This window comes from Strix uralensis, chromosome 1 (assembly GCF_047716275.1).
Source record: "Strix uralensis isolate ZFMK-TIS-50842 chromosome 1, bStrUra1, whole genome shotgun sequence".
NCBI classification, from domain to species: Eukaryota; Metazoa; Chordata; class Aves; order Strigiformes; family Strigidae; genus Strix; species Strix uralensis.
This window is the reverse complement of record NC_133972.1, coordinates 137,061,164-137,088,467: the sequence shown is the minus strand read 5'-3', so window position 1 is coordinate 137,088,467 and position 27,304 is coordinate 137,061,164. Positions and strand designations below refer to the sequence as shown.

General features: G+C 41.5%; 1 protein-coding gene across 4 annotated transcripts in view; it reads left to right on the top strand.

Moving 5' to 3' along the window:
• The first annotated feature begins 7,761 nt into the window (after positions 1-7,761).
• Positions 7,762-27,304, top strand: part of ARFGEF1 (ARF guanine nucleotide exchange factor 1) — a 100,666-nt gene continuing 81,123 nt past the window's right edge. For 2 of the 4 annotated variants that reach the window (XR_012630693.1, XM_074882521.1), the window contains exon 1: positions 7,762-8,630. Coding sequence is in view for 3 of the 4 variants with exons in the window: in XM_074882521.1 (XP_074738622.1) it covers positions 8,507-8,630 (124 nt within the window). In the remaining variant the exon portion in view is untranslated. The remainder of the gene's footprint in view (positions 8,631-27,304) is intronic. The other 2 variants (XM_074882513.1, XM_074882510.1) reach the window with 1 other exon arrangement.

Below are 27,304 nucleotides of genomic sequence, written 5' to 3'. Positions count from 1 at the left end.
AAGGAATCACTATACTGGCTTGGATTTACTTTTGCATTTGCATATCCTCACATACAGCAATAACTGTATAGTAGCTTCCTGGTTCAGGGTCAAGATGTGTTGTTCATTTCTATGTTCCCCAAAAAGAAACACTATCTTTTCTCAAATAGGGTGTCTCAGAAAATCACCTTCCCAGGCTGACACATTCATAATCAGGTCCTCAAGTTTGAAAAACTGGTGAAGAAACTTCAAAAAAACCCCAACCAAATTTTAAAAAATGTATTTCCTTCCATCTTTTAAGACAGATACTCATATTCCTTCTTCATTCACAGTATTAGGGAGTGGTATGCTGAGGTGCCATGGAAGCTGGGAAATGAATTATTCATCTATTAGGGGGAGCAAAATGCTGAAGAAGGAAGTTGTTGAAAACTCCTATAGGTAGGCTAGAAGAAAATGTATTCCCACAGAAGAATTCCTAGCAAAAAAGGGATAGCATTCCAGCAAATTCAGCAGTATAAGCTTCCAGCACATCAATGCAAGCTGCAGCTGAGAACGTTTCACGAGTGGTGTCCCCCAGGGCTCGGTTTTGGGGCCACTCCTGTTTAACATCTTTATTGATGATCTAGACAAGCGGATCGAGTACACCCTCAGTAAGTTTGCAGATGACACCAAGTTGGGTGGGAGTGTTGATCTGCTCGAGGGTAGGGAGGCTCTGCAGAGAGACCTGGACAGGCTGGAGCGATGGGCTAAGGCCAACTGGATGAGCTTCAATAAGGCCAAATGCCGGGTGCTGCACTTGGGCCACAACAACCCCCAGCAGCGCTACAGGCTTGGGGAGGAGTGGCTGGAGAGCTGCCAGTCAGAGAGGGACCTGGGGGTGTTGATTGACAGCCGGCTGAACATGAGCCAGCAGTGTGCCCAGGTGGCCAAGAAGGCCAATGGCATCCTGGCTTGTATCAGAAATAGCGTGGCCAGCAGGGACAGGGAAGGGATCTTACCCCTGGACTCGGCACTGGTGAGGCCGCACCTCAATTACTGTGTTCAGTTTTGGGCCCCTCACTACAAAAAGGACATTGAATTACTCGAGCGTGTCCAAAGAAGGGCAACGAAGCTGGTGAAGGGTCTGGAGCACATGTCGTATGAGGAACGGCTGAGGGAACTGGGGGTGTTTAGTCTGGAGAAGAGGAGGCTGAGGGGAGACCTCATCGCCCTCTACAACTACCTGAAAGGAGGCTGCAGAGAGCTGGGGATGAGTCTCTTCAACCAAGTAATGAGTGATAGGACAAGAGGGAATGGCCTCAAGTTGTGCCAGAGAAGGTTTAGACTGGATATTAGGAAGCATTTCTTTACAGAACGGGTTGTTAGGCACTGGAATGGGCTGCCCAGGGAGGTGGTGGAGTCCCCATCCCTGGAGGTGTTTAAGAGTAGAGTCGACATAGCGCTGAGGGATATGGTGTAGTTGGGAACTGTCAATGTTGGGTTGATGGTTGGACTGGATGATCTTCAAGGTCTTTTCCAACCTAGACGATTCTGTGATTCTGTCTGATATCCTCCACAGTTTCCAGCCACAATTCAAAACGTTATTCCATCAGCCACAAGAGGTGGGATTTTTTTTCTTCACTGCTATCTGACATTTTTCCTGCAGCTGTTTCAAATTGACAAATATCACACTCTACTAGGAGTATGCATCCTCACTTAGCTGTAGTATCAAGAATTATTTCAATACAGCAAGAGCCTGTGCTTTTAGCTTCAAGGAATATATCTGTCACCTTGCAAGAGCCTCCTCACAGTGATGCATGTTTATTTCATTATTGGTTACTCTAGGGTGTCATACACTTTTCTACAAATGTTTGGAAGCAACCTAGGAATTATCTATTGATTAATATTCCCTGTGCTAATAAACATTTGCTTTTTGTTCTTTCAGTGCAACAGCGGATATACTGCAGCCTGTTTTAACCTCTTAGACTACTCTCCCTATAAACAAACTATGAACTCTTAATTTCAGCTCCTGAATTTATATAGAAAAAACATCCTCTTAAAAATATTTAAGTACATTTATAGTGAGTGTATCTCTTGCAGTTTGGTTGACAGATTGCGATCCTTTGCATAATGGATAAAGTGGATATTTTGAATTATGCTTCACTTATTTTTACAAGGGTGGCAGGCCTAGCACTCCACAAGGGGACAGAGAGAAATGTCTTCTTTGTACCTCAGTATTTCATGACCAAGCACTGACAGCAGACCTGTTAAGTCTTATATATTCAGTAAGAGACTTGGAAACTTCACCAAGGTGTCTGCAGTTGCAGAACAGAATCACAGCTTCTCTCCTGTTCCGGGTTCCCATCTGCCAGATCCATCTGGACCCTGATCCATTACGCACTGATTATCTGCATCTGGTACATGAAAACAAAACAGGAGCAAACGCAAAGTACTATATGGCAGCTAAAGAAGGTGCCAACAAGTGAGCCACCACAATTAAAGAATCATATACCCTGGCACTAATACACTGGTTCTATCTATTGACCCATCCATCCTATACATGGGGTCACATACAGAAACAGGGCTGAGTGGTCTCTTGCACAGTGGAAATACTGAAGAAAATTTGTATTAAAAGTGGTAGTTTAATTTGGCATAAACTTGTACTGTTGCCAAAAAATGCAAGCCTGCCCTCTTCTTGCCCATTTTCTTGTTCCTGTCCTTGTGTTATCCCTTCCCTTGAGCTGATACAAACATTTGTGAGGTTGCCTGATGAATCAGGGTATGGAATATATCTGGATTAAAAATCCTCTGTTTCTTGTCAGGTTAATTTCAACTTAATTCAATTCTGAGTATAATTGAGCACATAATTCACAACATGACAATGCAAATGCTTATGCTGACCAAAGAAGCCAGAAACATATAGGTAGGAGCAGGAAGAAGGATTGCTTCTTTTAGTGGCAGTTCTGTCTTATTCTAGCTTAAATTGATCACAGTCTAACTATTACTGTGCTGTTTCAAAGCTCATCAAGATGATTTAAGAAGACAGTGACACCATGAGCAGTAGACCAGCCCTTCTCATCACCCCTGACCACATTTACCCACTCCCTTTCTCATGTAAGGATTACTGAATATGCAGGTAAGTCTGATCAATTCACTGATCCCACTGAAAACTAACTTTCTTGTAAGGCTGATTTTTGGCTGGACCACTGAGCTGAACTGACTCACTGCACAGTTGCACAACTGCACCAACACAAGAGGGGGTGAGCTCATACAGGTGAAAGCGTTCCCTTTGAGAGGCTGTACAGCCATAGATCATCAGCTGTTCCAAGCATGAAACTGCACTTTTACTATCACCTTTTACTGTCCATTAGACACAAAGGCTTAGAAGTCCTAGCTTTTCAGCATTCTCAAACAAGCACTACATACAACTGTTGTACATAAAACCATCAGAAGCAGGCGCTAATTGTTCCCTCTCACATAGAAAGTTCTCCACCGTTTTTTACTAAACAAGTATCTAATGATCACTGAAAATATTTTAAATATATGAAACAATATAAATGACTTTTGGAATACTCCAATTAACCTGTAAATAAAGTACCAGACAGCAATTTTTGGGGTGTTTCTCAAATACATTTTTTCTCTTGTGCTATGCTTAAATGTAAAGGCTCCGACATAGCACTGATGCTCTCATGCTTTAGCATATATAACCAACATGTTTCTTTTAGGTTTGTCAGAAAACATTTTTCAGGTTAGATAGCACAACTATAATATTTCATACATGTTGCCTGCAGACTTAGTAGTTTGAGCAGAAAAAAAAATTATCAGTCCTTTTTCACATCTTCAGGACTTCACCAGCAACCAAATAGGGATGTCTGCAGCTACAAGGATGACAGTCCTTGGGTCAGCCATTGACTGACACCAATTACCAGTAAAGCAGAAATCTGCATGCTGAAACCAAAACAATGCAGACATTGGAATCGCTGTTATCTAACAAGCATTTTGGAATTCTTTGCAAGGCAGTGCTGTTGGATTGCACCATTTGCTCCCCAGGGCTCAGTATTGGGGTGGGCCAGTTCTCTTTTATCAATGATCTGGACAAGGGGATCGAGTACACCCTCAGTAAGTTTGCAGACGACACCAAGTTGGGTGGGAGTGTTGATCTGTTTGAGGGTAGGAAGGTTCTACAGAGGGATCTGGACGGGCTGGAGCGATGGGCTGAGGTCAATTGTATGAGGTTCAACAAGGCTGAGTGCCAGGTCCTGCAGTCGTGTCACAACAATCCCATGCAGTGCTGCAGGCTTGGGGAAGGGTGGCTGGAAAGCTGCCTGGTGGAAAAGGACCTGGGGGTGTTGGTTGGCAGCCAGCTGAGTATGAGCCAGCAGTCTGTCCAGGTGGCCAAGAAGGCCAATGGCATCCTGGCTTGTATCAGAAATAGCGTGGCCAGCAGGGACAGGGAAGTGATCTTGCCCCTGGACTCAGCACTGGTGAGGCCGCACCTCGATTACTGTGTTCAGTTTTGGGCCCCTCACTACCAGAAAGACATGGAGGTGCTGGAGAATGTCCAAAGAAGGGCAACGAAGCTGGTGAAGGGTCTAGAGCACAAGTCTTACAAGGAGTGGCTGAGGGAACTGGGGTTGTTTAGTCTGGAGAAGAGGAGGCTCAGGGGAGACCTTATCACTCTCTACCACTACGTGAAAGGAGGTTGTAGCAAGGTAGGTGTTGGTCTCCTCTCCCAAGTAACAAGCAACAGGACAAGAGGAAACGGCCTCAAGTTGTGCCAGGGGAGGATTAGATTGGATATTAGGAAAAGTTTCTTCACTGAAAGGGTTATCAAACATTGGAACAGGTTGGTTGCCCAGGGAAGTGGTTGAGTCACCATCCCTGGAGGTATGTGGTGCTTAGGGACATGGTTTAGTGGTGGACGTGGCGGTGTTAGGTTGGACTCAATGATCCAATAAGAGTCTTTTCCATCCTAAATGATTCCATGATTTTATGTTGGAATTCCTAGTTAGGAACCATGTAAGACAGAAATATTCTAAATTTTCACCGTTCCTTGTGAGTTTTCTTATTCTCCTTTTAATAGAGATAAAACCCTAGGGTTTTTTTAATCAGAAAAGAGCTGAATATGTCCCTTATGGTCTGTAGTCTCTGCAACAAAGTCTGCCTCAAAATGCTTTCTCAAAGTCCATAAAATTCTTCATAATTGACCAAACTTTTTTTTAATACATGGCTTCCCTAGTAAATAAAGCTGTCAAAACAACTAGCTCTATTCAAAGCACTGGGACCCAGCACACAAGCTGACAACAACTCATATCTTGGCTCTAAAGGAGGGCACTGGACTGTCTTTTTATCTCCAGTGCTTACATCATAGTTCCCCTGTGATATCCATCCTTATTGGCTCAGCTCTTGGGAGGAAATTGGATGTCAACCTGCTGGACAGATGATTTACAATAATCTTCCCGTACAATTTCAGCAGCAGTCCTTCGATAACATGCAGGCTCTACACTGTTGCGGGGTTTAGGCAGGGGTTGCCTTGTGACTAGCATGTAGAGTACCAGCTGAGCCAAGCTATGGATTGAGTGAACGGAGCAGCAGTTGTTTGAAGATTCAAACCACACGAAAAAAACAAAAGAAAACAAAACAATAAGCTTAATCTATTCATATTAGAGCAGGAATGAAAGACATGGAACTAAGTGCCTTTTTGACGGGTCTTTTCCTCCAGTAGCTTGATGCTTTAGCAGCAATTCTATATGCTCAACTAAAACATACTGTACATGTAAAATAATCTTGTGTACAGCATATCAAAACAGAAATTAATATGAACAGGTAACTGCAGTCCTCAGTGCTCTTTACGTACTGTCTTCATAATACTGCAATTGCAAGTCTATTTCTGCCAAATGGACTGTGAAAATCAATAGCAAACTCCATTTGCTAAGTAACACTTGCAAGCTCTGACTTGGCTAAGGAAATTTGGACTTGGGTGGTTTGTACAAAACTACCAACAAGATCTCTGTGGGAATTCTTACTCTTGCCATATCGTCACTAGTGGGCAGCTCTGAAAGACCAAAGTAATTCTGACATCAGAATCTGAACTTGCACCTGCATATAAAAAAAATTCAGATATAACCAACAGGCAGAGGGTTTTTCCCCAAATAAATGGCTAGAAACAATTCAATTATGCTTAGTAATTGTGCTGAAGACGCAGTCTTTTGAATAAACCAACCCAACCTGAATATAATCATTAAAAAACCCTTGTGTTTTTCAGGAATCAATGTGCTTGGTGATGTGACTTCTAACTCTCACACAAAGCTGTTATTAGGCTAAAATGAGGTCTACCCTCTTAGTATTTTCAGTATTGTTTATCAGCTGGGTAATGGCCTGCAGGTTCTAACTGACAGTGACTAGAAAAAACCCCTGGTGCAGATCAAGTCACTTCAGCAAAATATGTGTTTTGCTCTAACAGTCAGGCCTGGCATTCACCTATAGCTTTAGTGGAATTCCCCATGCCAGGGTATTCCTTAAAAAGTCCAAATATAGATACCTATAAGGCAACAAGTCAGTTTGGCACATATAAATTTTTCATTTGGGAATCTGGTTAGAGCAATACTGTGCAGCATTAGCTGCCTCTTCATTAGGGGGGCCTGGGATCACTGTACCTTTACTAATGCAGTTACAGCCACTCTGTTGTAGAAAGAGAAACGATGTGCTCAATAAACTCTTCAGTACAGGATGCAAAGCTGCTTGTGAGGCCTCAGCATGGTGACATGATGGCCTGGGCAGGCGCTCTCAAATTCTCCACAAGGAGTGGATCAGGATTAACTTCTTCGGAAGGCTGTTATCCTGACTGATGCAGCAGGACCAGAGGAATAGAGAACAGACAGGAAAGGTTTGCTGGGGATAACCTCCTTCCCATGTGCTGGCTCTCCATCCTCCGAGGTCAGAGATGGTGCCTGGTTTCCACAACCACCTCTGCTTGTCCCGCTCTGGCTGAAAGCTACATGTAGAAATTCAGTCCTTTCATTTCCAGATTAATTTTTAGTATTTTTTGTTTAAGACAAAAGTTTTCCAAACCAGACCTGGCTTCAGCTAGTGCCATAATCTACTTTTAAATACTGATGTACTACCTCTGAGGACAAAAACTTGCCCTACTGTGTTTTTGCTGCTTACCAGTTAGCTAGTCAGCCAGAACTTTTCTTGGCCCTGAACCAAGGGTGAGGAAATTACCCTTTAGCACTCTGGGAGGGAAAAGGCCAAAGAACGCAAGCAAAAAACCCCACAATTTTACAAAAATGTGTAACAATTTAATAAAATAACAAAACACAGAAATCACTGCTTAGTTATAATGAAGGTGCAATTTTTTTTTTTTAATGCTTCGTACTCCTAGTGCATGTACTATGGCAAGGAAATGCGGGGTGTCGGTTTTAAAGGCAGAGGATGAAGGCGACAGGAAAGGGGCACCATGAAGACCCTCGGGGGAAGGGCTCACCCCACGCCCGAGCGCGGCGGGCGGCAGGGAGGGAGGCCGGCCCGCCTCACGGCAGGCGCCGCTCCCCCACGGCGGAGGCGAGGCCCAGCTCGCCCCGCGGGCGGAGGGGGGACTGCGGGAGCACCCCCGCGGCGGGCACCGCGCTGCCCACTCCCGCCCCGCACCCTGACGCGCTCCTTCCTCCCTCGGTGCTGGCTCCTCCCGTGAGGCAGAGGCCCGTGGGCTTCCCGCCAGGGGAGGCCGCGGCCGGCGGAGGGACGGCAGCTCCTCTCCGAGGCAGTCTCTCACCCTACGCCCGCCGGAGCGCCCCCCCTCAGGGGCAGGTGGCGCTTCCCGGGGGAGCCTTCCTCCCCCTCCTAGTGCTGGTGGCCCGGAAGGGAAGCCCTGCCCCTCCTCCTCAGCCAGCTCCCAGGTGGCAGCAGCCATCTCCGTACCTCCCTCTCCGCTGCCTCCCGCGGGTCTACTCTACCTGTAGCGCGCCCGCGGGGCGGGCAGAAGGCGAGCGCCCCCCCCGCCCGCGTCCCTCCGCCCGGGGCACGGCCGCCGCTTCCTCCCGCTCCACAGCCGTGCGGCTGCGGCCCTGACGTCGTTTCCTTCCAACATGGCGAGGGCAGGTTGTTGCTGCTGCTACCGCCGCTGCTGCCGCCGCCGCCGCTACTGCTGCTGCTGCCGGTGCTAATGGAGGCGGGTGCGGGCCGGGGGCGGCTCGGGGACTGAGCGCGTCGCGGGCGCTGTCCGCGCACATACGCAGCGGGGGCGGGGGGGGAAAGGCGAAGGAAGGCGAAGGCTTCGTCCTCCCTCAGCAGCGGGGGTTGGCTCTCGCCGCCGCCCGGGCCCACCCCAGCCTCCCCTCGGGGGGAGCCTCCGAGCGGGCGTCGGGACGCCGCGGCCCTCCCTCTGAGGGAGCCCTTCCCCCGCGCCTGCCTCGGCCCGGCCCCGCGGCCTCGCCGCCTGCCCCGGCCCCTCGCAGCCCTCCCCCGGCGGGAGCGGCCGGTGCCCGGCTCTCCCTTTCCCTTCCCTTCCCCACCCCACCCCTCCTCCTCTCCCGGCTCGATCGCGCCCATGTATGAAGGGAAGAAGACGAAAAACATGTTCCTGACCCGGGCCCTGGAGAAGATCCTGGCCGACAAGGAGGTGAAGAAGGCGCATCACTCCCAGCTGCGCAAAGCCTGCGAGGTGGCCCTAGGTGAGGCGCGGCCCGGGGCGGGCAGGGGCGGCCGGCGGGGACAGCACCGGGGCGGGCAGGGGTCGGGGTGCGCTCCGGGGCCGCCTTGCCCCATTACCTGGTGCGCGTTTGTGTTGCGGGGGAGGGGGGGAGGGAGAGAGAAGAGGCGCTTTGGGGTCTCTCTGGGGAAATAGAGGGGCAGAGGGGGCTGCCCGGAGGGGAAGGGCCGGCGGGAGGTGGGGCTGCGGGTTGAGCCGTGGCACAGGTTTTGGGATCGAGTGGAGGATCTGGTTAGCTGTGTGAGACTCGGGGCGGGTGCGCAGGGAGGCCGAGGTCTCGTCGTCGTCTTAGCCCGAAGCCTTCCCGGCTGCCTGCGTGCCCCCGGGCTGAGGGGAGAGCTTCGCCCCTTGCCGAGAGCGGCCCCTCCGCGCACTGCCCCTGGCCGACGGTGGCGGTGAGGGCGCTGCGGCGCCCGGCGGGCTCTCCACCTCCTCCTCCTCCTCCTCCTCCTCCTCCTCCCCGCTCGCAGGATGAATAGGCAGAGAGACGGAGGCGCCGAGCTGAGCTGAGCTGACCTGGAAGCAGACGGCCGGCGGGGAGGGAGCAGGTGACAGGCAGCGGGGAGGGAGGAGGGACGGGGGAGGAAGCGGAGGGGGGTGGTGGAAAGCGAGAGACAATGACACCAGGCCACGTCTGGAGCTGGCGGCCCTTCGGAGCGGGGACGTAGGCCTCCGGGGAGACAGGACAGAGAGGGAGAGGATGGTCCAGGAGATGTGCGAGGGAGAGCCCTGTCGTTACTGGTGGAGAAACAGCTGATGAGGAAGGGAGCTTCCTCCGCGCGTGGCAGCGCTGGTGCAGCCACGGAAGGTGTGGGAATGTTTGTCTGCTCCGGGCTGAAGAGGGGTGTTGGGTTCGTAGTGCAGCTGTGTCAACACCACCTCGTCTGCAAGTGTGACGGAAGTACTGGGGCTGGGTAGTTCAAAGCATCCGCACACGTTCAGTAACAGGCGGCAGAAAAGGAGAACTCGGACTTTAAAATCCTGGCATAATGCATACAGGCAGGGTTTGAGCCTGTGTGGCAAAATATTGACTTATTTACTGAAAGACTTCTGGAGAAAGGCCTGCTTTGTTTAAATAATATATAAATGGATTATGGCCCTCCCATCCTTGTGTAATTGTTTCTGGTTTTGGAGATAATTATCTTGATCTTGTACAGTAATAATGTCAGTTTAAATGGATTTGTTTGAAGAGAGAATATTAAACTGAAACTTGTTTTAAAAATGAGTATAAGTAATTTCAAGCTGTTCTTCTGTCATTCTATTCATTTGTCTTTTATAATACTTCCAATTCAAAAAAAAAAAAAAAAAGAACAATCGTCTTGTTTTCTTTGTCTGTGAAGGACCCTGACAGATGGAGGGGGAGAAATGGCAGTAGTTCAACTATTTATTTCTTAATCGTTCAAATAGATTGGAAAGAGGTTTTTTTTACATTGCTCACTCACCACTAGAATTATTAATAATAATCTTATGATTTAGGCAGATGGGAATAAACTGATAATCCTTTGGCCTTTCTGCTGACTTTAGAGTGTGTATTCAAGTTAGAAATAAAACAGAGAAATGTTTTCTTATTAAACTGAATTTATACCCAGCCTGCATGTCATCCATAGAGTTAAGACACTGGTATTAGTCCTGTATTTCTGTGTACTTTATTTCAGTAGCTTGATCTGTCTTGGGTATCATCCAGATCCCTCCAAGTGTGGCTCCACTGTGTTACACAGATTATAAAGCAAGCCCTCTAGGCTGTGCAATCTGCATCTTTTATCTTGTAAAGTGATTTGTCCAAGGAGACCTCCAAGCACACATTTCAATGATTTCTATGCTACAGCTTCATTGAAACCTTTTCCTGTGTATCTGATTGCATGATTGGGGCTCAAATAGGAAAACAATATGGTGTGCGGGTATAAAAGCCAGTGAAGCAAGGGAAAAAGAAATACAAGATAAGTGTGTATTAGCTAATGTATATAGAAGGGCTTCAGGAACTTGAAAAATACCAAACATGGTGTTAATTACCATAGAGTCTTACTGAAATCCATTTTTTTAGGTTGTGGCACAACGAAATATAGTTGGTGATTGTTAAGTCTAGTATGGTCCATTATCTGGTTTTGTGTGTGATAGACTCCTAATTCAAAAGTGGCAATATTTAACTCTTGAATAGAGTAGTGCTCATATCTAACTATAAAAAGCTTGTCAGAGAAAAGTAAATATCCTTATTTCACATGTGGGGCAACTGGGTGTTAAAGCTGAGCTGTGATTTTCATAGCGGAATTGGAAGTAGGATGCACGTCTTGTGCTCTCTCCATCTAGCATCTGTTGGAGAGTACTCTTCAACTGGTTGCTGCTTTGCCACCTTAAGCAAGGAGTACAGACTTCTTATTCCTAAGAAAGTGCTTTATTTTAGAGAGCAACAACATTAATGAGAAAACATCAGTAAAATAGTAATTTAGCATTAAGTTCAATTCGGAGTTAGCTCTGGCAAAGTCTAACTCTGAAGTTTTATTGGATTCTAAAAAGTGGTTGTTAAAGGTGGCTTTTTAAAATCATGGCAGTAATTACACATCCTCAAATCAATATATTTTTTTCTGTCTGAATATTTAATTGATTAGTCTTCACTGAAATTATCTGATGTAATATAAAACTGCCATTAAGATCTTTTTTTCCAACTGCATGACTGTAGTAAAAATGTTGCTTACTATTAGTATATCAAGTATTCTAACTAGTAGTTGTTACTAATCCAGACTCTTTTTTTGTTTCTTTTTTTGAAATTTTTTGGTTTTTTTTTCAAACCCACTATTTATATTGTTTTATGTTGTTTGTATAAGATGAGCTGCTATTGAAGTGTTTCAGAAACAAGCAAGCAATGACCAGAAGTATGATATTCCTGTACAATAGGCAAACAAACTAAAACTCTGCTTTTTAGATTGAGGTTGACAAGAACTATTTTAAGAATCTTTAAGACTATCCCGTTTGTCATTTTTAATCCCTCTATATTTTCTCACAAACCTGTGCTGTTGCATTCCATTAAGATTATACTTCATCTATTTGTGATTTGTGAATTCCGAGGGAGAAAAAGCATGCAACATTCCTGGTATATGTTACTGTGGCAGTCTGACCTCTGAACAGGTGTTAAAATGAGGTCCTTCTCACATGACCATTTTTCTGGGCTATTAGAAGATAAGAAAGCAAAATATGACTTAAATATTGCAACTTGAATTATAGATGTTCTTTGTTTTTTTTAACAGGAACGAAATTAAGCCTGATACTCAGATCTTAAATCTAAAGATTCACCAGGTTGTGTCTGGATTAATACAGAATAGTGGACTCCAAGTTTAATGTATTTTTTCATGTAACATTGTCCTTTCTGAAAGACATTTTCTGTATGTAAAAAATATAACATTTCTTTTCTCTAGTCAATGAAATAATGAAATAGAGCTAATTTAGAAGATCGTATTGTTTACTTGCATAGCAGCTACTCTTAATCTATGTAAGGAATGAGTTTATCTTTAAAATTGTCCGCTTGCAGAGAGCATCAAGCTGACAGCAGGATTAGATTTAAAGGTTCCCTTCCCAGTCAGTTCCCTGCACTGCTGTGTCTGTATTGGTTTTCAGCCATATTACAGTCTAGGAAACTTTACAGCAAACATACTGCATTATGCATAGTCCATAAAAGGTTTTTGGGGAAAAAAATTCTTCAGCTGAATGTAAAGTTTTTATAGACTGAACAAAAACCGTTAGTGCTTTGTCAGAATCTGAGGTGTGGGTTTGGCTGCCTGGAAAAGTGGTTTATAGAAAGACCGAGATGATCAAACCAAAATTCCCTGCTTGTGTAAAGGCTGCTAGTTCAACTGTGAATCAGGAGTCTTCTGTAAAACTCCAAACCACAAATAATGTAAAATGATAAGGATACGTACTTAGTATGTACTTCAAAGAAAAGTGTGCATGTGCTGCTCGGAATTCTGGAAGTACAGACTGAAGAGGGCTGAAACTTAATTTTAGAAGGTTCTCCGGTGCTCCTGGGATTGTTTAGTCTGTCACGCAAAGATCCTGCTGGATCATGTAGGTCTCATGCAGTGTGAAAATAACAGCTCTGTTCAGTTTGTGCTGCCATTACTTGCACGTGTAGGATGATGAAGCAGCAGGATATAATTAAGCACTGAATCCTACATGTTCTGAAAACAGGTAATGTTTGGAGTAGGACTCACCCCCAGAGGTGGGAAGATTCATCTATATCTTTACCTACGCAGATTTGTAAACGGTCTGGGAAAGTCTCACCTGCATAAATTTTTCTGCCTCTTTTTACCCTTCCTAGTTTAATTTTCTTGTGTCCTTTGCATGTATAGATAATCATGTTGTATTAACAGAATAATCAAGGTTAATGGTCAATACAGAAATGCATATACGTGTTGGAGATGCTGGTTGCATTGAAAAAAAACCTTCCTAAACTGTTTTAAGGAACAGTTACAAATGCATTTTGAAGATCATTATCACATTACTCCTCTGGAATTAGTTTCACTGGAGAAGTGTTGGATGAGCTAAATTTCTGTTTGTATTTTAGATAATGCTGTTCTCTGTAGACTACCTTCCATCTTTCATCAAAATTACTTACCCTTTTTTTAGAAGCCGAAGCCCAGAATTTTTGGAGTCTTTTCTGTGCTCAATACAAAGAGATCAGTATTGTACCATTGTCTGTTGTCTGCATGTGCTATAGGCATTTATTTTCACAGTATACAAGTCACCATTGTCCATACGGAATTTATTTGCTGGTTGTAATTGTTCTTTTGAAACACTTATTTTGAAGTAAGCAAGCAGGATAAATGGGGATTTTTTGCTAGGATAAACCAAGATGTGTATTTAAAAAAAAACCCCAACGTATCCCTAAAATTTGCAGCTGCACTTCCCTCCTCTTGCTTGCTTTGCTAAGCTTGGGCTTTAATTAGCAGGGTTTCAGTGTGATTTAAGATCTTGCCTACTTTTGCAAAGATTTAAAACTTGACTTAGTAACAGTAAGGTTTGGTTGGCCCCATAAACTGCTTTCCAGGTTGCCTTCTGCGTTTGAGGTGTAAAGTGGCATTTGTGTTGAATTTATGGGGCTAATTTAAGAGAAGTTGTGTATAGTGGGAATTTTTATTGTTTTAAATGTAAATCAGTTCTTGGCTGCATAGGATGGCAATGCTGACAAGCTTTAGTCTCCCTTGAGAGAGGAGATGGTTGGGAGGGTGCACATGAAAACACTTTTGTAGAAAACAAGGTAGATTGCATTTGAGTTGGAAAAACCTTATAATGGAGAACGAGTATCAAATATTTACTTTTTGTCTTGGAAGGAAAAAAATGCTATTTTTTTAGGTGGAACTTTCACTTTAACCTGAAATACATCCTCAGTTAAAGCCTGTGATGTTTTGAAAGTTTTAACATTGATTTCCAGGATCTTTTAAAATCTGATCTTGAAAGACTTCAACACATCTTTGTGACACTGGTCAGCTTTTAAATACCTCTGTTATGCAGCGTATCTTAGAGCACTAATTGGAATGTTGAAGCTTAAAACGAAAAGTTGTTGCCTTGTGACCAGAGTGCATCTGTTTCTTATAATGAAATATCTTTAGTGTTTTGTGAGGTTTTGTTCTAGTTGATCTTCTTCTGTACCCTCTGCTGGTATATTATTCCTGTAATTGTCATCTTCTCCTCTCTTCTCTTGGTTCTTGTCTCTAGTTAACCACTCTTTCATTTTTTCAGGATAATAACAGTGTATGTTCTGATGTGATGTTTTCATATACAATTGAAAAAAATTTAGCTTGGCCATTGACGTCAGATGTGCACTCCAGACCTTTTCTGGAGTACTTCAGAGAATTGGTATTGAGCTAGTATTTTGATAATATGTTGTTAAATATGCTAACTTGTTTAGTTGTCAGGGAGGATTGTCACATGGGTGTTTATAGAGAGGGAAGCATCAGCCAGTGGTGTTTGGGTTAGCCTCTCTTCCCTGTTGTTGGCGAAACTCCTGGCAGAAATCATGAACTCAAAAAGAGCGAGATGAGGAAGCCTTGTCTTCTTTTGGGGCACCTACCTGTCGGTTTCGGGTTTTTCATTGGTGTTGATATTTTTACCAAGTTGCTGATTAATTAGTACTTTAAAGTAAACAAATGCTGCCAGGAGCCTGGAAAGCCAGACAAGCAAGTTTGCACGTGACTCTCATTCAGTTCTGCAATAGCCAGTGGTAGATTGGTGACTCGAATAGGCAGGGGGAGGGAGTTTTGTGTTTTTTGCATTAAGCCAGAGAGCTTTCCTGTGTGATGTGTAAATTAGTGGTTTGCCGGGAGAAAGTATTTTTGTCTGGGAAGGACAGCTACTGTCAGTGGAGCATCAGAGGCTGAAGTGACTTGGGAAACACAGCTCTGCAGATTTTGAAGAAGGAGGGAGGTATCAAGGAAATAGACAAAATTGAGTAAGAAGCTTGATAATTTTAATCTGTTAAAGGAGGCAGAACTCTACTCTGTGTGTCTGAAAGCCAAAGATACATGATCTAACAGTGCTAGTCAGATGGATACAGACCAAGAACTACTCTCTGCATAGCTGGCAGTTATTACCATGTGCTTTACATAAGTAGATAGTAGACGAAACTATAGATTACTGTTAGGCAAACCAAACCTTTAAGAAAAATCACACAAATACAGAAAGTCTCCAAACAACCAGGGAAAACATAAAATACTTCTGTGGGATTTTACAGAAATACTGTACAAGGACAGCTGAACAAATCATAGCTGGTGTGCTTTGTTTCTATGAAAAATGCCAGAATAAAAACAAAACCCAAACACCACCACCCCCCCCCCAATATATTTTATAGATATCTTAATGGAATGCAGGGGAGTGTTTATTAAAAGTATCTGTTTTGAGGGATAAGGTAGATGATACATATTATATGATACTTGCCATTTTGAGTATAAATGTAAAAGAGCTGCTAAAAATAGGCTTGTCAAATCCAAAGAGTTTGAAATACCTGGCAGAACTCCCTTATTGATTTCTAATCAATCTTAGGACACTGAGAAAATTCCAAAGGACTGGAAGACACCTGCAACTGTGCCAGCATTGTTACAAGGATGACCTAGGTAATTACTAGTGTATTGGCCTAATGTTGATCCCAGGCAAGGTAGTGTAGTAGCTGATACGTGATGTGAGTGAGAACGAAAATGCCAGTCAGCAAGGATTTGAGAAAGATTTTAATTTTTTTTCTTAAAGAGCAAGCCCTCTACCAGTTTTAAGTTTTTTGGGATAGATTATAAGGCATTTTCCCCACATTTTAGTCTTCTATAACTCCTGTGTTCTTCGGTTCTTAATTTTACATGATTAGAAGTAAAAACTGCCAAACTGGTAGGAAAAGGCTTGATAAAATTTCATTTGAATTGATAAATATTGACAAATTTTGGGGGTTTTTTGCCCTTTCTTTATGTTGCTTCTTTCCCCTGTGTCCATGGTCTTAGCTTTCAGGTATTCTGCTTGGTGTTGGAAATTTTGCTTGGATTTCTTTGGGGGTTTCTGGGTTTGATTTTGTTTATTATTTTTCTTTAATTTGGAGTTCTACATTTTAGTTTTCAGTGTAGACCTATTAGTAGATGATGAGGTTTTAGTTGGGAAGCAGGAGCTCTAAAGAACTTGAAGTCTTGAGGAATCACAGCTCTTAGTATGATGCTGTTGTCAAGAGCAGCTTTGAAGCTTGGGTAGGGAATGTGGAGGTTACACTAACTCTGTACCTGATACAGCTTTTAGAGTAGTGTTACCCCTGGTTTCCACAGTGCGTGGGGTTTTATTGAGACATGCTTGAAGAGCCATATGAATTAGAGACTGAAAAAAACAGTGCAAGAATCAAGCTTAAGTCTTTTGCTTCTGTTTAGACACAGGTAGGAAAAGAGTGGGCTGGTTTTATTCTCTGATGTTGCAGATCTTCATATCACTCATTCTTTTCCAAAAATGTGTTTTAATTCAAGCAAAAATTGTTTCAGAGATGTCTTACATCTGCCTCTGCTTTTCAGGAGTTTGTAAAAGGCGGTCACACTGGATGCTTCGTCTTAAACTGCAAAAAGGATAATTCTATTTTGGAAATAACTTTCTCTTTAATAAAGTCACACTTGATTTTATGGGATTGTAAGTGAAACTATGCTTGTACTTTTAAACTTTCTACCAAGAAGCTTGTGTACTTAGTGTGTTGTGGAAGTGCTGTTTGTGTGTGTGTGAAAACCCAAAAATGACAAGTAGAGCTTTCATTTTGAGAGGGAGTTTCACTTTGGTCACCTGCCCACTGATGTTTTTTTGCATCTTCAGGAATAATAAATTGCCCAAACTTCCTGAACTGAGCGATCATTGCTGCATTCTTACGGTGTTTATTCTCTGAAGGGGCCACTTGTAGCTCTTCTCTAAGCTGTGATCAAATGTACTCATGCTAGTGAAAGATCCCAAAGCAGTAATGTATTTGGTTGCAATGTTCGATTAGATTCCCAAAATATCTTTCTGCTCAGTTGTTTTAATCTTTGTTTTCCTCCTGTAATTTTTTTTTTGGGGGGGGGGGGGGGGGGGTTAGCAAAGAACAATTTTTCAGTAGCATCTCGAGTAGATGTTAAAATAAAAAGACAAACCCAAGCCTGAAAAACAGATTTGCACTTGACCAAAGTAGTGGACAGTAGCCCCTGTCTGCTTTGATAAACTCACATGGCTGCCTGTTTTACCAGCTCACATTCTGTTTTTTGCAGGTATGCTGTTCTTGTTCTGTTCTACTGTTATTTAATTTTTCTGCTAAACAGGTTGCATTCTAATTGTATTATCTAAGTAGTTGTTTTGTCATGCTTGGGTGGTTTTTCTTGTCTTTTATCCCAGTTTAGAATTGTATTTTACCAAAACCAAGAGAGTCTTTTTATTAAGACATCTAGGGGCATGATTATTGTGGGCTTTTTTTTTTTTTAATTGTCGATTTCAGTTCAGAATGTTTTACTTCTGTTCCCCCCCCCCCCCCCCCCCCATTTCTGGTACTCTGTCCTGTGTGCTAATGTGGTATGAGATGATGTGGTTACTGATGTTATGCTATTTAATACTTGATTTTGTTCAAATGGGTAATGCCTGCTGTCCAGTGCTCTTCAATTTTTTTGTATTTCATGTATTTCTTGTGTCAGAAAAAAATTTAAGATATTTTTAAGATGATTGAAAATACCCACCCTTGAGATAAATGGGTTTATTCAAGCCCTCTTTTCTGTTTGCTCTTAAACACAGAGGGAGATAGGTTTAAAAAAGATGTAAATGTGGGACTCTTGAGCATAAATTCACATTGCAGTTAGTTGTCAGGAATGTTTGAATGACCATCGTGCTTCAACATTGCAATGCACAGCTTTGCAGTGTGAGAGAAACTGGGAAGAAGATACTTTTAGACTTTCAAATTGAGATAAAAATTTGGGGTTTACTAAAGATGTTAAATCACATTTTATACTACAGGGCTCAGCTGTCCAGTTGAATAGTGAGAGGTATACTTACAAAGTTTCAAATCTGTATGTTAAATATAAGTAGTGTGGCACTGGTTTGATTTTTTTGGTAGCTTCACATTATATTTTAATTTTAAAACTGTGCTACAAATTAACACAGATATGCTTGCACAAAACAGTGTACTTTTAGTGCAGGTAATAAGGTAATAAGAATGCCCTTTCAAATGAAGTTTTTTTTTGCAAAGGTGTGCTTCTGTTGTGTGTAAAACTAACAGACCTGTGTATGCCTGGCAAGCAACCTTGCAGGCAGGTTATAACAGTGTGTATAAAGGTCTGGGTGGTGCTGTTGCATAGACTAAGAGTGCAGCAGCTGTCATAAAATCACAGTTTTTTTCTGCAACTCAGGAAAGCAGGAAAATGCAGAGTCTTAACTCTGTGCGCTTCATTTGGCTAATGGACTGTGACGTCTGCAAGAATGCTGTACTGGATCTTGTGTAGTGTATGGGAAAGTGGATAGGAATAAATTAACCTCTGTTTTCATTATCCTGAAATGGAAACAGAGCTTTATAACGGCTGTAAGTGAAATTGCTAGAATAGGACAGCTGCATTTGCTTGGAAGTTTGAAAGCTGGGTAAAGACTGCGTAAGTGCCTGAGAAGTATGATTAAAATTTTCTTCACCTGCAGTGAAATGAGACAGTTAGATGTTTTCCACTTGTGATTTAAGACATGACACTTTATTTTGTGTGATTATGTGTGCATAATTATGCATATAAATAGATCTCAAGTGCTTAGAAATTTTGCTGTAAAGAGAAATAGTTTTCTTCTTTAAAGTTGTGTCTAACACTGGGCGAAATAGACTGTGATGGTTAGTGATGTTTGGAGGATCTTTAGGTTTGTGGCTTAGATGCAGAAAGGAAGAGAAGAGGAGATAAGTTTGATCTCCATCCCTGAATCCTACCTTGTATTGTAAAGCTCAAAACAAAATTCTGCGTTCAAATTATTAACACTGGCTTTTACATTGAAAGAAAAGCAGCACTTGGACCATTCTTTTCCTGATTGCCTCCTTTTCACGTGAAAGCAGAAGCTACTGTCTGTCTGCTTGTTTGCTCTCCAGGCCTTTCATTGATGAACCTGAGGCAGGTGGCATGGCACCAAAACATTTCTTACCTCTGCCCTTTGGGTGATTGTTTCCTTCATGCTTCTGTGTAGGAGTTCACTTTAATACATCACCACTCCTTCCAAACCAAAAATCCCCCTTCTCCCCCTCTCAAAGCTGCTGACTTGACACTGGACCGGAGGGAAGGAAAGGCTTTAAGTTTATTTTTTAAAGAACAATGAAGTGTAATTTTGAGGACTTTTAAAAACAAAGTTAGAGATTCTTTTACTATTTATTGTCAATATATATAAAACTTAAAGGATATGTGTAACTTTAGAGGTTTATTTTTGTATAGAGCTTGTACCTGTGGCAGTACATACACTAATGATTCATAACTCTAACTTATGTAAAAGGTTTCTGCCTCCATAGAGGTAGAAATGGCCAAAATAGTTTTATATACCCATGACTTAAAATTAATAATAATAAAAAGCCTTGAATAGCAGAGATTAGATGTAATCTAATAGATGCCTGATGAGTACTAGCTGGTGGTGGAAGATGTTTGCATTTGATCACAAATAGATTGCCTAGAAGTAGCCAGAATTATGCGCTAGCTTCTGAAATATGAAGAAACTTCCATTATTTTGATAACAACAAATAGTTAGAAAGACCAGGTATCCTTTTATAACACAGAAGGTGATTTTGAAAGTTCTTTGACTGGCTGTGTAGTTTATAACAGCATTTATTTAACCACGTGTCCTAAAATGCTCTTAAAGAACAAGTAGGAGGGTCACAAAGTAGGAAGTGTAAGTAATTGCTGTTAAATAAAAGTTGCATATATTTACAAGAAACATTTGTGTAGTCAATGCAAGTACACTTTTTCCTAATAGTTTATTATGAACTGTGCATCCAGTGTATCCAGTAAATACTGAACAGAATACCTTGTCTCGTTCTCAGCTTTGGTAAGCAATGGTAAAAGAAGCACTTCCTTGTAATGCGGTGTGCAACGTGGGTCTCCAGAGTTAACAGTACTGCGTAGTGGTGACCTTTTTAAGTAGTCTTCCACTTGCCTTCTGATCAGCATCTGAGAAAATAAAGAGTTGTCTTATGAGTAGTTGTCTTAAATTAAGCAGTCTGAACTTTAAAAAAAAAATGGTTTTAATGTAAATAAAAGATATGAGATGGAAAGTAAAGGTTTCATTGTATTAATACTCTGATGCATATGTGCTGAAGGTGGCCACACTGAAGCTTTCAGAATACTGTCACATTCTTACTTCTTGCGTTCATTCAAACATCTTAGTTTTATCTGCTTCCTCTACCAGAGTCTAATGAAGAAATCAGGACTTCAATAACAGTGTGATCGCTTTGAAAGCTTCGTTTGAAGGATCTCACATCAGGACTTCTCATTTAAAGTTTGGGCTTTCTATTACAAATACAAATTTTGGGTTGAGAGAAAATTACAAAGTTAATATGGTCGTAACCTTTTTTGAGGGGCATACCACAGACATAAAAATAAACTTAAGTCCATACTTTTTTGGTTATCCAATATTTTTTTTTGCCCCTGTCAAATGTAGCTTGATGAATTTTATAGACAATCATTAAATTGTAGTCTCCTGATTGTCTTCTTGTATCTGGAAAAGATGATTATTTTCTGACGATTCAGAGCTACAGCAAGAGGGAAGTGGCATAATGCTTTTTTAATTAGAAGGTTACCAGTAGTATGATTCATGTATAGACTTACATGTCTGTACATGTCTTACATGTCTATACATTGTCTCGACCCACATAGGTCAAGACAATCCCAAGCACAAATACAGGCTGGACAATGACTGCATTGAGAGCAGCCTTGCAGAGAAGGACTTGGGGATATTAATGGACGGAAAACTGAATATGAGCCAACAATGTCCACTTGCAGCCCAGAAAGCCAACTGTATCCTGGGCTGCATTGAGAGAAGCATGACCAGCAGGTCGAGGGAGGTGATTCTCCCCCTCTGCTCTCATGAGACCCCACCTGGAGTGTTGTGTCCAGCTCTGGGGCCCCCAACATAAGAAGAACATAGACCTGTTCAACTGGGTCCAGAGGATGCCATGAAGATAATTGGGCGGCTGGAGCAACTTCCCAATGAGGACAGGCTGAGAGAGTTGGGGTTGTTCAGCCTAGAGAAGAGAAGGGTCCAGGGAGACCTTATAGCGGCCTTCCAGTACTTAAAGGGGACCTACAGGAAAGGTGGGGAGGGACTCTTTATCGGGGAGTGTAGTGATAGGATGAGGGGTAATGGTTTTAAACTGGAAGAGGGTAGATTTAGACTGGATATAAGGAAGAAATTCTTTACTGTGAGGGTGGTGAGGTACTGGCACAGGTTGCCCAGAGAAGCTGTGGCTGCCCCCTCCCTGGAAGTGTTCAAGGCCAGGTTGGACGGGGCTTTGAGCAACCTGGTCTAGTGGAAGTGAAAGCCCATGGCAGGGGGTTTGGAACTAGGTGATCTTTAAGGTTGTTTCCAGCCCAAACCATTCTGTGATTCTATGTGACCTTTAAAGTTTTAGTGCTTGAAATGGGTAAAATTCTTGTGGTGTCATGTGTTCTGTTTCTTGTTTTTTCATCCCTACTTGCAGATTGCTTTTGAAGTTACTGTAGTGAGTAGGCTACTTAATGGGAATATGCTTTTTTGTCCATTTCTCAAGATATGATGAACTTACAAGAATCTTGTATTTAAGTCTGAAATTAAAGTTTAGTAATTTCCAACTTCTAAATTACCTTTTAAACTACCCATTTCCAAAAGGACAAAAAAATAATTGCAGTCAGATATCTACAGCAAGGATGGAAGTTAAAAATAAAACGTGGCTTTTCTCATATTGCAGAGAGATCTTTTAATTTGATTCCTCACACTGCGCAAGAGCTTATTGTCCTCGAGTTGTATCTAGACTTTGACAATTCACAGTATTGATTGTTTGACAGAAAGGTATATGAAACCTTCTCATAGACATTGAAAATTTTATAGCAAATGATTGCCCCTGTTGTCAGGATTATCATCAAAAAGCATGAAGGTTCCCTTTTTGCAGGATGTGGGAAGGTTTACTACATCAGTTCTATCAGTTTTAACTCTGGATTTTATCTTACAAAGAAGATTCTAGCAGTCAAAATAAACACCTACTTCGAGAGAAATACACTCACATGCCTGGCTTAGAATAATCGTCATTATATGCCAGGATTTATTTTATTCCATGAGTCTCTTTCATATGTATATCACACCTATTTAATATATTGTATGCTTGTGTTCATGAAGGGGACAGCAGAGGTGTAATTGCTTTAATTACCGTGAGTAAACTGTGAAACTTGAGTGACTTCAGTGTATGTAATAGTAGTTTGTAGTAGCTGGTTATACTTTAAAATAGGGATGCATAATCATTGCTATGCATGTGTGCTTACTCCTGATAAGAAAAAGCAAAAAGGTTTGAAGGATTGTGTTACATGAGAAAGTATTACTGAAGAGGTGGGCTGTGTTAAAAGTGGACATGTAGCTTTTGTTCGCACTGCCAGATGATCCAGAAACATGACGGTCTTGTTCTGCAGCAGCAACCTGTCCTTGCCAGAATAAATACAAAGCATTAGTAAAACATTTATTTTGGTCTTCAGTTGTCACCAGTGAAGCAAATGAACAGGTAGAACATAGTAGAAGATAACAGAGAAATCTTAAGAAATAGTTTCATCAATAGGTAACTACGTCAAAAACAAACGTATGCTTGCTTATATATGAATGACGGATGACTTTAAAAATGGTCAGCTAAAATATGTCTTTAACAGGCCAGGAATGAGGAGGGGTAATCTGTGGAAAAGTCTTAATTCCGTGGCATTAATCACATAGGTATAAATGTCTAATTTGCTGTACTTTACAGAAATCTTAGGTAAAAATCAACTGTGTTGACAGGTAACATTCAATTAAGACATATTGAGCAGCTCTCGAGGCCTTCTCGAGCACTACCCAGGAATTGGTTTAAGATGTAGCAACTGAAGAACTGGTCTGTAATAGTGAACTTTCTCATCATTACATGCTCAGACATACGCTCAAATTCAGCTTCATAGTAGTCATGAAAAAGACTCACTAAAGCATGTATATTTTTATTTCAAAAAGACCAATACAGGATTGAGGACACTTTGAAGGGAGCAAAATGCTTAGAGCTAACATGGTGATTCTTTGTCACGTGTTTTATAACAGAATAAGTGTATACCAGCTATTGATAAAAGCTTATGAAAAGCCTGTGATAAAGTCAGTATGAACAAATAGCAAAGAAGAAAACACACCCATATCTGTATGGCTTGTAAGTGATAATGGTATCACAGAAGCATTTGGGGAATACAGAGATATTGAAGGAGACCAAAATATATTATTTGCTTTGTTGTTGTATATGGAAGCTGAGGAAATTTCCTATAGTGAAATTACAAGGAATGAGACAGAAAAAAACTCCCAGTTTGAAGTTTAAACTGGAGTTCCTGTTAACTCATTAGAAGTTTTTAAAGGGCCTCTAATCTGAAATTGCTGAAGTGTTTAATAGAGCAGTAATATTAAAATTTCATTGATTACTAACAAAGGAGTGGGAGGTACTAAATGTGAGTACTGTTGGTCTTTTTGGTTTTATCTTTTTTTAAAAAAAAAAAGTGCCAAGGGTATAAGGAATGGAGAAATCTTGAGTTCAGCCTGGCAAATCTGACCTGTAGCAAGGAATAAAGCTGGTAGAGAACAGAATGGATATGGTGTGCTGTGGTGAGGAAGAATCCGCACACTTTGCAGAGGGGAAATTTACCATCACAAATCTGTAAGGCACAGTTGATGAGTGTGTAGATAAGCGTTAGGTAATCCAATTTTACACTAAACTTCAACCAGGTTGCTCGCTCAAGGTTCCTGAAGGTACTGAGCTGTCAACATGTTCTGCTTTCCCAACTGAGACTTAATTCAGTTCTGTAAAGGTTCATGGTATTTTGGGGTGAATGGTGAGGTGACAAACGTTGACAAAAGAAAATATTTAAAAGCGTGAAAACAACCTGTTAAAGCTGGCAATTGTGCTATACTGACCCACTTGATAAAATCGCAGCAGTTGAGTGTTGATAAATGCAAACTAATCCATCTGAGCAGAAGAGAAATGGAGGAGAAAACCAGCCTAAATTGAGCATGCACAAACATGGGCTCTAAGTAAGACTTCTATCCAGTGGAGAGGGGGAGAAGAATTTGAGCTACTGTGAATGATTGTATCAAAATATTGATTATTTTGTCAAAAAGACAAATATGAAAACAATAGAGGGAAAAAAATGAAGCTGATGCACCACTTTATAAAGATACCATGTATTCCATGTGTAGTTCTGCTCACTGCTACCTCCCAGAGAGACAATGGATTTAGAAATGATGCATTGGAAGTCAACAATGATGACTGACAGTATGTATTGTCTTCCAGAAGAGATCAAGCAGACTATGCCTTCTGCTCCCTGGAGGGGAAAAAATGAGGAAGATGGGTGTAAAGGAAGTTTGTAGGATTGTAAGTGACATAGACATGAAGAGAGAATAATTGATTGTAATTTTTCATAATGTGGATCTGGAGATCCTGTGAAGAACTCAGCTTATTTGGAGTAAAGCAAAAATGTATTCTTTCCTGCGGCTTGTAATTACATTGATCCCAAAGTTTAAATGGTTGAAAAACGGATTAAATGAAAATTCCACAAGTGTTGTCAAACCTGCAGGAGCAGCCTTTGTGCAGGAAGAGTATAAGCCCCAGATGGCTAGATGCTGGTAGGAGGGGACTATTGCAGCATTCTTGCCCTGCTTTTTTAATCTGCATTTACTTCAGCATATGCTGTTGGCCACTCGTGGAAGCAAAATACAGGCTAGATATCAAGGGTTTAAGACAAAATTACCATTCTTGTATCTTTTTGTCCAATACAGTCTGGTGATTTTAGGTTTGATTTCTGGGTTTGTTCCCCAGTTCTCAAAGTTTACATGAACTGTATCTTAAAAATCTGGGATAGGGATGCACCTTTTTTGTTGGCATCTTTGGATATTGATCTGTTTATGTATTTCATGAAGCACTCATCATATGTCAAACTTTATTAGTTGTCTCCTTCCTCTTGTTTGAAATGTATTTTCATTTAGTTCCATTATGTCTGCAGTCTTTGGTGAAATAGCTTTTGAACTAGGTAGTGCTTAAGTTCAAAAATGTTTATGCTAAATCATCTTCTTTTTTCATTATTTTATGTATTAAAATGCATGTTTGCCTAGAAAGGAGAAAGAAACTTGTTCTCTTTAACAAAATGGACTAGAGCTACTGCATGCAAATCCCTGTCTTATGACATGAAATGATGATGAAAATACTAGTGTTCTGGGAATGGCATCATGAACTGAAGATACACTAATTCTGGGATTAAACTTTGCATGTAGGTGTAAAAAGCTGTGTTGCATCTGAAGTAGGAAGAACAGAATGCTTGCATAACACAAGGAGAGCTCAACTGCTGCAAAACGTGCTGCAGATTGTTTTTCCAGTTTGTATTTGGTTAGGCCTTTAAAAATTTGATTCATAAATAACCCAAGTACATAAGTGAAAATATAGTCTTTTTTTCTTTGAGTTTCTGTCATAAATTAAGTAAATACAGTGCTTTATGTTTACAACTGTAATACTGTTGGTAAAGTACGGGAATATGGGTGCTGAGGAAAAATTGAGAAACTGGCTTTGTGACTTAAATTCATGTTATCTGTCACTTGTTCTTCTGTTACTAGATTGTTGATTCTGTCATGGGAGCATAAACTCTTGAAACAGGACTCAGTTAAAGGGTAAGATGTCTAAGGTTAGAGGCCTTCATATGTATCAAATCTCTTTATTCCGTTGATTATATTGATCAGCTCTCTGCTGCCTTTGGAGAATGCTTAGGCAAGTCCTGAAGCACACATCCTGCTGGTTTGCTGCACAGCTTCCTCAGCTGTTGATTGCATTGACAACTTTGCACTTAGAAGAGGTCAGGCAAATAGCATGCATGAAAACACGCAGGTAGAAACACCGTATCTATCAAACCAAATCCTACCTTGAATGCGACATTTTGTGTTTCTAGATGTAGATTCTATTGAATGTTTAGAATGTGTTTTCAGTTGTCAATGCAAACAATTACAAATGTTAATTAAATTTTAAGAGTTACTCAGTTACCTAACAGACTTGTTTCTGTTAAGCCTTGTATTTATCACATTGGCTGCAAGTGAATGCTGAAGATATGTTCTTGTGTAACAGAGGTCTTTTGGAAATGTATGGAGTAAAGTCAGAGAGAAATCCAGATTGAATGGGACCTATGGAGATGATCCGTTGAAAGCAGGGCTTTACGTTAGATTGAGAGCCCTGTCACGCAGTAGTGTGAGTAATTCCAGCGGAACAGACTACCACTTCTCTGGGTGGCATTTTCACTGGTTAGATATTACCAAAGATAATAAATAGGCAGCAGCATATCAGACTGTGCAGAAGCTTCTCTCTTACAGGGATGGATATGGTGGAAGAATCCAGCAATTATATTGCAGAGGGGTGAGATAATTTTTTTGAGTTGGGCTGCTCGTGTTTGCCTGCTTTGAACTTAAAGGTCAGACTTAAAGATGATCTTCAAAAAGAAGCTCATTGTGTCCTTTCAGATAAGTTACAAATAACAGGATTTTGTTCTGGATGTATTTAATTTCAGATACGCTTTTTCAGACAGATGGAAATGATCTGATTGAAAATGCTTTCCCTATTTCAAATGTAATTTTGTGTCTGCAGAATTTGTTTCTGCTTCTGTCATCTCTGTGTTTTGGCAGAAACTCACACTTTTCCAAGCAGAGTATGAGGGATGTGCTTGAGTTTCTGGTCTTAAAAATGAGGGAGACTAAGCTACTCTGTTAAGGGGGAAGGGCGAAGCCCAGCTTGACGTGAAAAGGCGCAATGTGCATTACCACAAGCTTGCCTTCTGTGTAAGAAATGATGCTATGCTTCTTTCATATCTGATAGTTTTCACTAGAAATATCATACATAATTAATTCTTTTATTCGCCTGTATTCATGAGTTTCAATTTTAACTTTTCAAAATAAAAAAGAAGA